The sequence below is a fragment of the Ovis aries genome, chromosome 24 (genome assembly GCF_016772045.2).
Source record: "Ovis aries strain OAR_USU_Benz2616 breed Rambouillet chromosome 24, ARS-UI_Ramb_v3.0, whole genome shotgun sequence".
Taxonomy (NCBI): Eukaryota; Metazoa; Chordata; class Mammalia; order Artiodactyla; family Bovidae; genus Ovis; species Ovis aries.
Window position 1 is genome coordinate 14,247,534 of NC_056077.1, and position 12,606 is coordinate 14,260,139.

Below are 12,606 nucleotides of genomic sequence, written 5' to 3' on the forward strand. Positions count from 1 at the left end.
ATGTAAGAGTTGGACCATAAAGAAGGCTAAGTGCCAAAGAACTGACGCTTTCAAACTGTGGTGCTGGAGAAGACTCTTAAGAGGCCCTTGGACTGCAAGGAGATCCAACCAGTCCATCTTAAAGGAAATCAACCCTGAATATTCATTGGTAGGACTGATGCTGAAGCTCCAATACTTTGGCCACCTGATGTAAAGAGCTGACTCACTGGAAAAGACCCTGATGCTGGGAAAGATTGAGGGCAAGAAGAGAAGCGGATGACAGAGGATAAGACAGTTGGGTGGCATCATCGACTCAATGGACATGAATTTGAGCAAACTTGGGAGATAGTGAAGGACAGGGAATCCTGGTGTGCTGCAGTTAATGGGGTCACAAAGAGTCGGACACGACTGAACTACAAACCCAGATATGGAAGAAGCAGGTGTTAAAAATTCACATAGCTGACGGCCTAGGTGTAGACACATTTTGTTCTTACACAGAAGATAGTATTCAGTTCAGTTCAGTCGCTCAGTCGTGTCCGACTCTTTGTGACCTATTGAATTGCACCACACCAGGCTTCCCTGTCCATCACCAACTCCCAGAGTTCACTCAGACTCACGTCCATCGAGTTGGTGATGCCATCCAGCCATCTCATCCTCTGTCGTCCCCTTCTCCTCCTGCCCTCAATCCCTCCCAGCATCAGTCTTTTCCAATGAGTCAATTCTTCACATGAGGTGGCCAAAGTACTGGAGTTTCAGCTTTAGCATCATTCCTTCCAAAGAGCACCCAGGACTGATTTCTTTTAGAATGGACTGGTTGGATCTCCTTGCAGTCCAAGGGACTCTCAAGAGTCTTCTCCAACACCACAGTTCAAAAGCATCAATTCTTCAGCGCTCAGCTTTCTGGTCCCATCACTTCATGGGAAATAGATGGGGAAACAGTAGAAACAGTGGCAGACTTTATTTTTTGGGGCTCCAAAATCACTGCAGATGGTGACTGCAGCCATGAAATTAAAAGACACTTACTCCTTGGAAGGAAAGTTATGACCAACCTAGATAGCCTATTAAAAAGCAGAGACATTACTTTGCCAACAAAGGTCTGTCTAGTCAAGGCTATGGTTTTTCCAGTGGTCATGTATGGATGTGAGAGTTGGACTGTGATTAGCCCCTCTGATTTAACACACAGTGAAATCCTACCATAGAAATCAGATTCTTCTTGAAGAAAGACTCTGCTTAAGCCAGGTGATAAACGTTGTATCAGGCTGGAAACAAGAAGACAGCCACGCAGTTCGCACTCTATTAACATGGAGGGGGGAGGTTTTAGGGGGTGGGGGAGGGGCGGCAGGGCAGGGTGATGATGAATCACCAGTCTATGTCTGACGCAGGGTGCAGCATGCTTGGGGCTGGTGCATGGGGATGACCCAGAGGGATGTTGTGGGGAGGGAGGTGGGAGGGGGGTTCATGTTTGGGAACGCATGTAAGAATTAAAGATATTAAAATTTAAAAAATAAAAAAATAAAAATAAAAAAAATAAAAAATAAAAAAAAATAAAAAATTTCAACCAAGTGCTTCTGAAGGTCAGAGCCTGAGAGTCTCAGGGTTCACTGCACCCTCGCTTCCACTGATTCAAAAGCCTGTGTGATCTCAGCCTCAATACGTGCAGCATGGGGTGTCCACAGTTACTTTTTCCAGTTCCAGACGCCCTGCTCAGCAGGACCGAAGGCTCCCAGAATGTCCCGAGGCCTCTGGCCACAGCCACGACATGCGGGACAGGTGCCTGCACTTCCCTACTCTGAAGTCTGTGGGAAAAATACCTTTCCAAAAATGCCGAAAACACCTCATGAAAAACCCTCAAGCATTCTCTGAACACAGATCATCTCAGAAAAAAGCACAATCAGATTTCTGATGCATCTCTACACAGCTCATTTTTAAGTGCCTACTATAAGATGCCAGGCACTCCCCAAGCCACTGCATGCTCACAATCTCACAGTTTGGTCTTCACATCGCCACTGCGCGGTGGTGGGGACAGGTCTGGAGACAAGAAGCGCACTCCAGGCCCCACAGGTAGGAAGCGGCTGAAGAGGGACAAGAACCCCCGGGACTTTCTGTCATCAAAGCCCACGTGCTTTCAGCTCTGCTGCTCTCTAGCGGTCTACGACAGTGATCTCGACCTCCACGGCCTGTTTGGTGCCCAGGCTCCACTCCGAGCTCACTCAGCCAGCCAGAGTCTCTGCAGGCGGGGCTGGCCGCTGGGGGTTCTCAGAGCTCTGCAGGGATTCTAAGGCCACTCTGGACTGAGAACCACCGAGCAGAAAACAGAAGGTCAGAGGACATCAAGACACAGGAATTCGAGTGACTTCACAGATCTCTCTCTGTGAGGAGGTACCCTGGAAAGGGGCTTGTCTACCTAAACTCAGCCAAATGAACAGTAAAAGCCTCCCCAGGGAGAGAAGATAGACTCATGGGGGAAAGCGATCAGTCTATAGCCCAGACTCTGACAACCTGGCACCAGTGCCCTCAGAACAACACCGAGGGTGCCCCACGGAGATCGCTTACCTGCTGCCGTCATCAGAGGGCTGAACCGCACACACGTGCCCTCAACCTCCAGATCCATGACCGTGAGGCCGCTCACGGGCACCAGCTGCTTCAGCTGTTCTCCCAGCTGCAGGGAAAGGGGCAGAATGAACGCACTTCAGCAAGGAGGGCACCCGTGTCTCCTCGTCCACTCAGCCCAGACCCAAGAGGGTCCTGGAGGTGAGTTTCCTTTCATCTGTGATTTTCTTTGAATACTTATGGCACCTTCATTTTAAAAATCGTAAATTTTACATTTTTTCTTACTAAAAAAATGTTTGCTGTAGAAAAATCTAGGCAATACAGGTAGACCAAACCAAACAAAAACTTACCCACAATACACCAACTGAGAAACACCTACTGACTGTTGACATATGGTATACCCTCCCCCATCTTCTGTGCATGTGAGTGCTTCTTCCGTTGGTGCTGTGAAACAGGATATACCACATGCTGCGCAGTAAGCTGCATTTTCCCATGCAATTCGCAGTGACCATTTCCCTTCTGCCATGAACACGCAGCTACACAGTTTATACTGGCTGTTCTGAACTCCACTGCATGGGTGTACCTTATTCACCCAAACACCTAGGTTAGACATGTCCAGTTATTTTTTTTAGGCTACACTTTGCAGCATGCAGGATCTTAGCTCCCCATCCAGGGGCTGAACCTGGGCCCCATGCAGGGGAAGCTCTTGAGTCCTAACCACTGGGGCCATGTCCAAGGTTTTGCTAGGGTTGGTGCTGCTCTGGTGAACACCTTTACGTTGTTTAGAATATTCTTTATACAGATCATGCCATGATTTCAGTGTCAAAAGACAGCCAAAGCAAACAGCCCCTCCACTGAAGGCATGCAGGGGAGGGTTCATGTGCCTTCTGCGATCAGCAGAGCTCCACAGTGCCGGGACTGCAGGCCATGCTTGGCTTGTTGTCATTCAGCCTTACAGGGCAGGAGAGAAACGGTTCTGTGAAGAACCTGCAGGAACAGTGCTGAGAGGACCTGCAGAACTCGTGTAGCCTCTGGGGCCATGGTTTTTGCTTAAGAAGCCCAGGACAAAGCCCACGCTTCACAGGGGCTCCCCAGTGAGCTTCTGCCTTCCTAGAGGTGACCGTGCATTATCCCAACCATCCAGACGCAGCAGGAAGGGCACGTGACAGCATTCTTACCCAGCGGTTCAGGGCATCACAGGAGTGCCTCTCCCGGCCAACAGCTGAGGGGGCAGCGCTGGGCGCTGGGATGGCATGAAGTCCTGGATCTGACACAAAACACAGAGAGGTTTGCCTCCCAGAAATAGAGCCAACTACAGCAACCCCCCAACCTGTCTCACTTAGTGCCCAGTGTGAACCTGAGAGAAAAGTCTCAAATATTATGAAGATCAATACGCTTACATATATTTATACAAATGTAATTCTTAATTTCATTAAAACATTTTCTCTCTCAAGGAATTCTGAGCAGAAATCAAAGCATAAAAATTATAAGCCACCAACTAGTCCAAAAGCACCAAGCCCTGTACAGGGGGGTCGGCCCAGCAGCACGCCAGGCCTCACAGTGCAACCGGCTTCCCATGATTAACCGTCGAGGCGCCAGCTCGTGCCAGGCACTGTGCTGGGCCTGGGGTTAGGATATGAGGCAGACAAGGTTTTTGTCAGGCTGGCGCTTATGTTCTATGGGAGAAACAGCATAAAGAAATGAAATCACTAAATACTGTTGTCAGGGCCTTGATAGAAGGTGAGGCTCTGAAATGATATGAAGGAGTCGGTCACCTCAGACAGGACAGGCATAGAAGGCTCCACGAGGGGGTGGGCACTGCAGGGACCCGAAGGCGGGCAGGTGCCAGGAGGATGAGGGGGGCAGTGGTGCCTCAGAGGAGACCAGTCTGACTGAAGCACAGCAAGCAAGAAGAGGAAAGCGGGGGGAAGGGGAGGGCTTGGACCCTCAGGCCGCGTGAGGCCTGGTCCAGAGCCTGGACCTCATCTATCGGGCACGGGAAGACACGCAGGCTACGGGCAAGGGGGTGACAGGATGTGGAGAACAGTCTGGAATGGGGTCCATGGCTGTTGGGTGAAACATGAGAGAGCCCTGGACTAAGCAGGGTGCCTTTGGGACATTATTTACAAATAGAGATTCTTGAATCCGCTTACTGAATCAAAACACTTAGGAAGGAGGGCCCCAAATTCTGTTTTCAAGGGACTCTCTCATTCATTCCAGCAGTAGTCCAGGGACTGGTGTTTGGAAACCACTGGTTTAATCACAGCAAACTGTCAGTAAAGTGCTAAGGCAAATAGGCCTGGAATTCTTGTGAACGTTATTACATTTTTTTGCAATGATGACAAGATTTTAGCAATCAAAATATTTTGGACTACCGAGTTAACATGAAGTGGTTTAACACTCAAAGCCCTTACACACAGAAAAATAACCCTCATTTAAAAATCACCTACCAGAGCCTGGTAGTTCCTGGAAAAATCTGAATACCACCACTGGGGAACTGAGCTCATCTTCCACCTGAAACATGGAATCCAGTTATTACCAAGTGACAGTAAATTCCAAACACCTACAAAGTCAGACAGCGAGCCTGGAAACTAGGCTGCAGGTGCTGCCCTTAGTAAGCACACACAGAGAATCCCCTGGTGGCCCAGCGGTTAGGGCTCTGTGCCCCCACTGCCAGGGCCTGGTTCAGTCTCTGATCAGGGAACTAAGATGCCACAAGCTGCACAGCAGGAGAAAAACCAAAACACCAAAACCAAGAAAACAAACAAACCAGAAAACCCAACCACCACCACCACCACCACCACTGCCGCCACAGCAAGAAAACCACATCAAGTTCAAAGGTTAATTTCAGTTGCTGGAGAAACAAAAACCAAAGGTTTAGTAAATTCTTAGAAATGATTATAAGCCAGTCCTGAGAATACATTATAGTATGTGACACTGGTACCCTGAGAAGCAGAAGGAAATTTTTGATAGTTCTGGATGAACATGGGTCCAACACGAGAGATCAAGAAAGGCAAGAAAACAGCAGCACTGGAATCAGCGTTGAGAGTCCAGGCTTTCAAGAATCCAGAAGTGAGGCCCCTGCAGCCAGGACTGACTGGAGCCTTTCCTACTCATCCTCCACTCATCGTGTGAAACTCGCTGAGCAGAAGGCAAGTCCTGCTGGCGTGTGCATAACCACAGTCTAGAACTGAGGCTGTGTTTCTCTAAATCACCGAAGCAGCACTTACGTTCAGGACAGGCATCAGAAAACCATCTTCACTAACAGATTTCCTAACAGATGAAGACGGCCACTGCATTAAGACTGCCCAGCCCGAGGATCCCTGTTCTCCACTGAACAAATGTACAGTCAGCCATCAGCTTCCCCTTGGGGTCAGGACACAGAGGGAGTGTCAATGCCCTCGATAGACGGGGGTGCTGCAGAAGGAGGTGGGGGTAGAGGGAGAGGGGCTCTTCAAGCATTCAACAACTCCAGCACTACAATTCTAGTCTTGAAACCTATTTCCCATGGCACTGGTAGGGCCACACCAGGACATGCCAACTGGGGAGACAGGCCCAAGATCTCTCCCACTAAGCTGTTCAAAGGAACAAATGTGTGTGAGTCTGATTAAGCAACAGGTAGATTTGAATCTGCCAAGTATTTATGGAGTCAATTCTTGTGCTTTCATATCTACTATCTCTTTTAATTTTCACATAAATAAATCTATTCGTTATCTTTAAAGTCAGAGTGGGTTAATATATAGCATGGAGTAAGCATGAAAAGTAAATGGCAACAAAGTGACAAAACTCTACATCCTGTTTTCAGGACAAGGTAGAATTTGAGTGCCAAGACACCTACAGTCTTCTGTGTCTTACTTTTTTGAGCCCTGCGGTCTCAATGTCAGTGTGCATAAGAAATACTGTACAGGGCTATATATGTAGAATTCTGGTTCTGGCCACATGGTAGACCAAGCTAATACTGAAGTCATCAATTCTAAATACCTGAAATGCTTGATTAAATGTAATCAATAGCCAAAAAAGGTTCAAAGCATTGTTAGGCTCACAGAAAAGGTGAATCCAGAAAGAAGAGAAAACAGAAAGAATACTGTAAGCTGAGCTGCAGGGTCTGGGGGAGGGGAGCACACATGGGGCCTGGAACTTTGCATTAACATCTAAGGTTGTGGGTTTTTAAGCCCATGTGAGGGGTAGTGCTTAGCTTACATAAAGCCAGGACCCTTGAAAAATGGTCTTTACGAAAAGAGAGAAAAACTTCACCCACTGATCAGTAAGAAAGCTTCACTCTACCTAAGGCTCTGCAGAGAGAGACAAATTCTTTCATGAGAAGAAAACATCAGCTGTGTTCTGCACCTGTGTGTGACGTCCTCTGTGGGACTCCTAAAGCTGGGAAACCAACACAAATAAATGGACCCTGGCAAGTCATACAAGAGAAAAAAATCTCACTTATAACAGAAAAATTATGTAACACAGGAGGCAAGAGTCAGCAGACACAACTGAGAGGACGATTTGTGGCCCCCAAAACTGAGACTGAAACAACCTCGGAAACACATGGCGATCACTGTGTTTAAACAGACAGACAAAGGACCAGAAATCCTTGCTTTAAAAAGATGATTATAAAACAGAATAACTTGAAAAAGAACTGAAGAGAATATCGCAGAATGAAAGAGGTCGCTGGAAATAAAAAGCTCAGTGAATGGGTTAAACAGCAGATGAGATGCTGCTCAAGAACAAATGACTGAACTCAAAGAAGGATCTGAAGGGAGGCTCTAGAGGGCAGCAGAAAGAGATGGAGGCGTCCAAGAAAGTGATGGAGGGCGGAACGACAGGTTCAGTATGCAGCTTGCTGGTGTTCTTGAAGGGATCACATATCTGAAAAAATTAACTTTACAGGATTAACAAAAGAAAAGAAGAATCCTCATGTTAAATCAGCACAAGTCCCCCAAAAAAATCCTCACTTAGATGCACCATGGTCAAAGTGGCAGAACAACAAGGACATAAATGTGAAGCCATGCTCACTGTCCCTCAGAACGCAGTTGCCGAGGAGACTGAACTGGCACCCTGCGAAAGCAGGTCGCGGGTGCCACCCCGGGCCCTGGCACTGGAGGTGCTGAGCTGGGGAAGTGGGTCCTTGTTTCTGCAATGGGGGAGGCTCCTGAAGGGCCCTCCAGATGGGAAGGAAGAAGGTCACAGGCACTGGGAGAAGGGAGCGGCTATGCAGCAGGGAAGCTTTTCTGAGATACCCTGGGGTCAAGTCCTGGCTTTGCCACATACTAGTTCTGGGACTCTGGACACACAGCTCACCTGAGCCACAGAAACGGAAACGCTGCCACTGTACCCCAGAGGCTTACTGTGAGGGTTCACAAGTCAGTACCTATGAAAGCACCAGACAAAGGCTGGAGCAAGGAGCAAAAGGTAATCGATAATCACCTCCACTTTATGGTGCCTGACGGCCTCCATTCTGCCTTCCCACACATTAGCTGATGCGCCCCTCCCAATGAGCCACCGAGGCAGACGGATCCATTCTCCTCTAACTACCCTGAGACAGAGGGTCCACTGGCAGAGGACAAGGCTTTGAGAGTGCCTCCCAGTTCTGCGCTGCCTCAGCACTTCCTTATCCTGTCTGTGTCTTAGCTTCCTCCTCAATGAAAAAAAGGGAATAACCACTGTGTCCAACTCACAGAGTCTGTGTATTTATTCACACTTGAACACCTATTGTATGCCAGGTACCACACTGGGTGTATGATATAAAGTCACGAACAGACAAGAGTCTTTGCCTTTACAAGGCTTCTCCAGACAAAAACAGACAAGGAACAAATACAGCCCACAATTTCAGGCAGTAACAATGACGGAGGAAAAAACCCAGAGCACAGAGAGTGATGGAGGCTGGCGGGTGTTACTCTGGTGGGGTGGGGGCTCAGGGAAAGCCTCTCTGAAGAGGTGATATGTGGGAACTAAGATCTGAAGGATAAGAAGCTGGTAATGAGAAGAATTAAGGGGAACAGTGTTTCCAGGTATGGGGAACAGCATATACAAAGGAGATGTGTGATGGTTAAATGAAACAGGCATGGAAGGGGGACTTAGTATCACGCGTGCTACCCAGCAAGCATGTCACGAATAGCAGCTGCAGTGGTGATGGTGACGATGATGATGGTGGGTTATTGACAGGAAGATGATGACGGCGGCGTGGATGGATTACTGCCAGGCCACAGTGCCTCATGGTGTTTACCAGTGACTGTCCCCCCTATTGATTGAGTAAAGCAGCCATTGGAAGGAGGGAAGGAGCAGGGTTATGCCTGGGCTGTATGTGGCCTTACAAAGAAGTCCAAACCAGCTGGCGATTAGTGAGCAACATCAGCTCCTCTTGGTTTGCAGGAGAATGAGGACGGAGGAGTGAGGAGGAGCCCAAGAGGGCTCAGCAAAGCAGCGACAGGAAATACACAGGCCCAGCACTGCCTGCACCCCACCAGTGTGCTCATTCCAGTCCATAATTTAGTCTCTCTGTTTGCAATCAAGAGTGTCCAACCAACATACCTTCACCGACAGCTGAGCTCACTAACAGAATGAGTCAGTGTCACAGGGGCCCTGTGGCACAGCTGAAATTGGAACCCAAGTCTCCTGACTTACATTGATCCTCTGCTTCTCCGGTGGGGCCACTGTCCCCTTCCAAGCTAGGAGTGGAGTCACCTTAGGTCAAGTGAGTAGCTCCCAGCTCCTACTCAGAAGGCAGTTAAGGGAAGCAGCTCCTGATCAGGCACTTAAACCGAACCATGTACTGAAGTGGACACAAACTGCACTCACTTGAACCCCAAATAAACTCAAATGTTAGTTTTAAAGTTAACTATATCCTGTAGAATTGTCAAAGAAACACCCCTTCATGCAAATGCTCTCTGGGATCAGAGGGCTTCACAAAGAGTGGCCCAAAGCACTCTGAGAGACAAAACAATTTTCCACTTGAGGAAGATGGGTGTTCTAAAAATCCCTGGAAAGGTGAAATCAATGGTGCTTATTACATCTTTGTGCAATTTTAGAATAAAAACTGTGAATGGATTATGTGAAAAGCACTGTAGGTGTTCAAACAGTGTATGGGGCAAATTTCTAGGCTTTCTGCTAACTGCAGAATTAGGTCATCAGGACATGTATGACTTTCCCAAAGAATGGTGGTTAACTGGAGCTGCTGCAATTCCATGGACATGCACCAAATCTGGAGAAAATCATGCTAAGTCGCTAAAGGTAAAAGTTACTGACTGTAAGAGACCAAATTATATACTGTACCAAGATTTTGATGTGGTTCACTTTCTTCAAGCTTTCTTGCAATCGTTGACTCTGCAAATGACAAAAGAACAGTTTCATGTAATTTCATATTAAGAAGTAGTTTTCCTAAGGGTCTTTGCAAGTCTGCAAACAAGGATCTTGGGCAGATAAAGCCATCTGCGACTTGATTTCTAAATTTGGCTGCCAATTTTTGCATGTCAACATCTGCAAATATTCCCCAATATGCCAGTTACAATTACATTTAGTGATTCCAGAAAAGCTTTTTCTAATTAGATATATGTGAATTTGTCATGTTAGCAATATAGAGGTCCTTTCATTCATTCAAAAAATACTGAGTGCAAGGCAACAAAAACAAAATTAAACAAGCAGACTACATCAGACTAAAAAGCTTCTGCACAGAAAGGAAGCCATCAACAAATGAAAAGGCAACCCATGGCACGGGAGAAAATATTTGCAAATCATTTACTTAATAAGGCGTTAAAATCCAAAGTATATGAAGAACTCATACAACTCAGTAGCAAAAACCCAAACAATCCCAATTAAAAAATGGACAGAAGATCTGAATAGACATTTTCCCAGACAACAGGCACATGGAAAGATAAAGATGCTCAACATTGCGAAATGCAAATCAAAACCACAATGCGATGTCGCTGCACACCTGGGAGAATGGCTGTCATCAAAACAACAAGAAAGACAAGTGTCCACAAGAATGCGGAGAAAAAGGAACCCTTGTGCACCCTTGGTTGGAATGTAAATTGGTGCAGCCACTGTGGAAAACATATGGAGCTTCCGCAAAAAACGAAGAATAGAACCACCATATGATCCAGCAATTCCACCTGGGTTATCTGCACTGAAGAACAGGAAAATACTAATTTGTGGAGGTATGCTCACTTCAGAATTATTTACAATAGCCAAGATACGTAAACAACCTAAGCGTCCATCAAAGGAGGAATGAGTTAAGACATTAGCGCATATAATACACACACGCACACAATGGGAAATAATCGGCCATAAAAAAAGAACAAAAGCTTGTCATTTGCAACAACATGGGTGGGCCTGAGGGCTTCCCAGCTGGTGCTAGGGATAAAGGACCCACCTGCTAATGCAGGAGACAGAAAGACAAGCGTTCAGTCCCTGAGCGGAAAGATCCCCTGGAGGAGGCCATGGTAACCCACTGCCGCATTCTTGCCTGGAGAATTCCCTAGGACAGAGGAGCCTGAAGGGCTATAGTCCATAGGGTCACAAAGAGTCGGACACAACTGAGCATCTTAGCATGCATGCATGGGTGGGCCTGAAGGGCATTACTCCAAGTGAAATAATTCAAACAAAGACAAATACCATATGATCTCACATGTGAAATCTAACACAAAACAAAGCTGACAGTTACAGAGAAGACTGGTCTCTGCTAGAGGTGGCGGCTGGGGGAGGTCGGTGAAGGGACTCAAAAGGTAAAAAGCACAAACTTGCAATTATTAAAAAATAAGTCATGGGGAATATAGTCAATATTACTGTAGTAACTTTTTTTTTTTTTTGGCCATGCTGAGTGGCATGCAGGATCTTAGTTCCCTGACCAGGGATCGAAACTGAGGCCCCCTGCAGTGGAAGCGCAGAATCTTAACCACCAGACCGCTAGGGAAGTCCTGGAAACTAATTCTTAATATGTTATCACTGGACCTTATACTTTGGGGGAGCTGCAGAGACCAAATGAGAGCCTGCATCCATGGTGCCCCATGGTGCCGCACAGTGCTTGGCACTGAGTGTAAACGCTCTGGAACTGCTTCCCAAGAGGAGAAAAAGGAAGAAAAAGAGGACACTGATTTTTGCTCAGGGAACGTGAGGCCTGGTGTGGACTACAAGGCAGGACGGGACATGGAAGACCACACCCGCTGAACCTCTGTGGGCTTTTCACATGTGCGTTTAGCAGCGTGAGTCAGCAGCAGAGGCCAGGCCTCAGGAGGGTTTGCGATCCACTGTGGTGTCTGCTGGCAGGTAGATGCCAGAGCGCAGGGACCTCAAGTGTCTGGTGGCTAATCTCATCATTATTCTCTAGTACTCTGTAAACCAAAGGGAGCTGAACAGCTCTCCCTGGAGTGCCCCAACCTTCCCCAAACTAAGTTACCATGGCAATGAAGCCTTCTCCTTCCGAAGAACCAAACCTCAAGATGAGGGCCGAGAGCCCCATGAGAAAATGTTTTTTAAAATGTGCTTCTGTAAACATAATGAGCGTGAATCTTAATAATACTTAATGTAAAAATGAAACTACTTAATTTAGAATGTTTATATTTCATTAGAAACTCATGTTAAAATATCCTGTTATAACAAGGCCCCCTATTACAGTAATATGAAAATACTAATTTTTCTTAAATATAAAAATGACACAAGGATGTTCGCATTCCAGTAATATATTTAAAACAAAGATTTATTTTTTCTTGTTTTTGGCTGCACCCATGCAGCATGCAGGATCTTAGCTCCTCAACCAAGGAAAACAAAGAATTATTTTTAAAACTATCTGCATACCTTACCATATGATTAGGCCCTACTGTGAGAGCTTTACATGTACGAACTCACTAAGTCCTCATGACAATCTTTCATTACATCATCACTTCTATTTTACAGGTGGGAAATCAGAGGGATAGAAAGGTGACATCATGCTATAGACTTAGGTAGAACTCAGCTCTCAAAAACTGCATACATAAGGAATTTTTTGTTTTGTGAACTACAACATAATTATATAGCTTTCACAATTAGAACACCTCAAACAGAGAATTAGAATTGTCCCAAAAGCTTTGCAATTTGGGACCCCAAGCC

At 46.5% G+C, this 12,606-nt stretch overlaps 1 protein-coding gene across 2 annotated transcripts in view; it reads right to left on the bottom strand.

Annotated features, from left to right (window-relative positions):
* Positions 1–12,606, bottom strand: part of PDXDC1 (pyridoxal dependent decarboxylase domain containing 1) — a 54,807-nt gene that overhangs the window by 6,143 nt on the left and 36,058 nt on the right. For both annotated transcript variants that reach the window (XM_004020787.6, XM_042240056.2), the window contains 4 exons: positions 9,799–9,849; positions 4,980–5,043; positions 3,708–3,796; positions 2,533–2,638 (listed from right to left, as the gene is read on the bottom strand). In XM_004020787.6, coding sequence (XP_004020836.3) covers positions 2,533–2,638; positions 3,708–3,796; positions 4,980–5,043; positions 9,799–9,849 — 310 coding nt within the window. The remainder of the gene's footprint in view (positions 1–2,532; positions 2,639–3,707; positions 3,797–4,979; positions 5,044–9,798; positions 9,850–12,606) is intronic.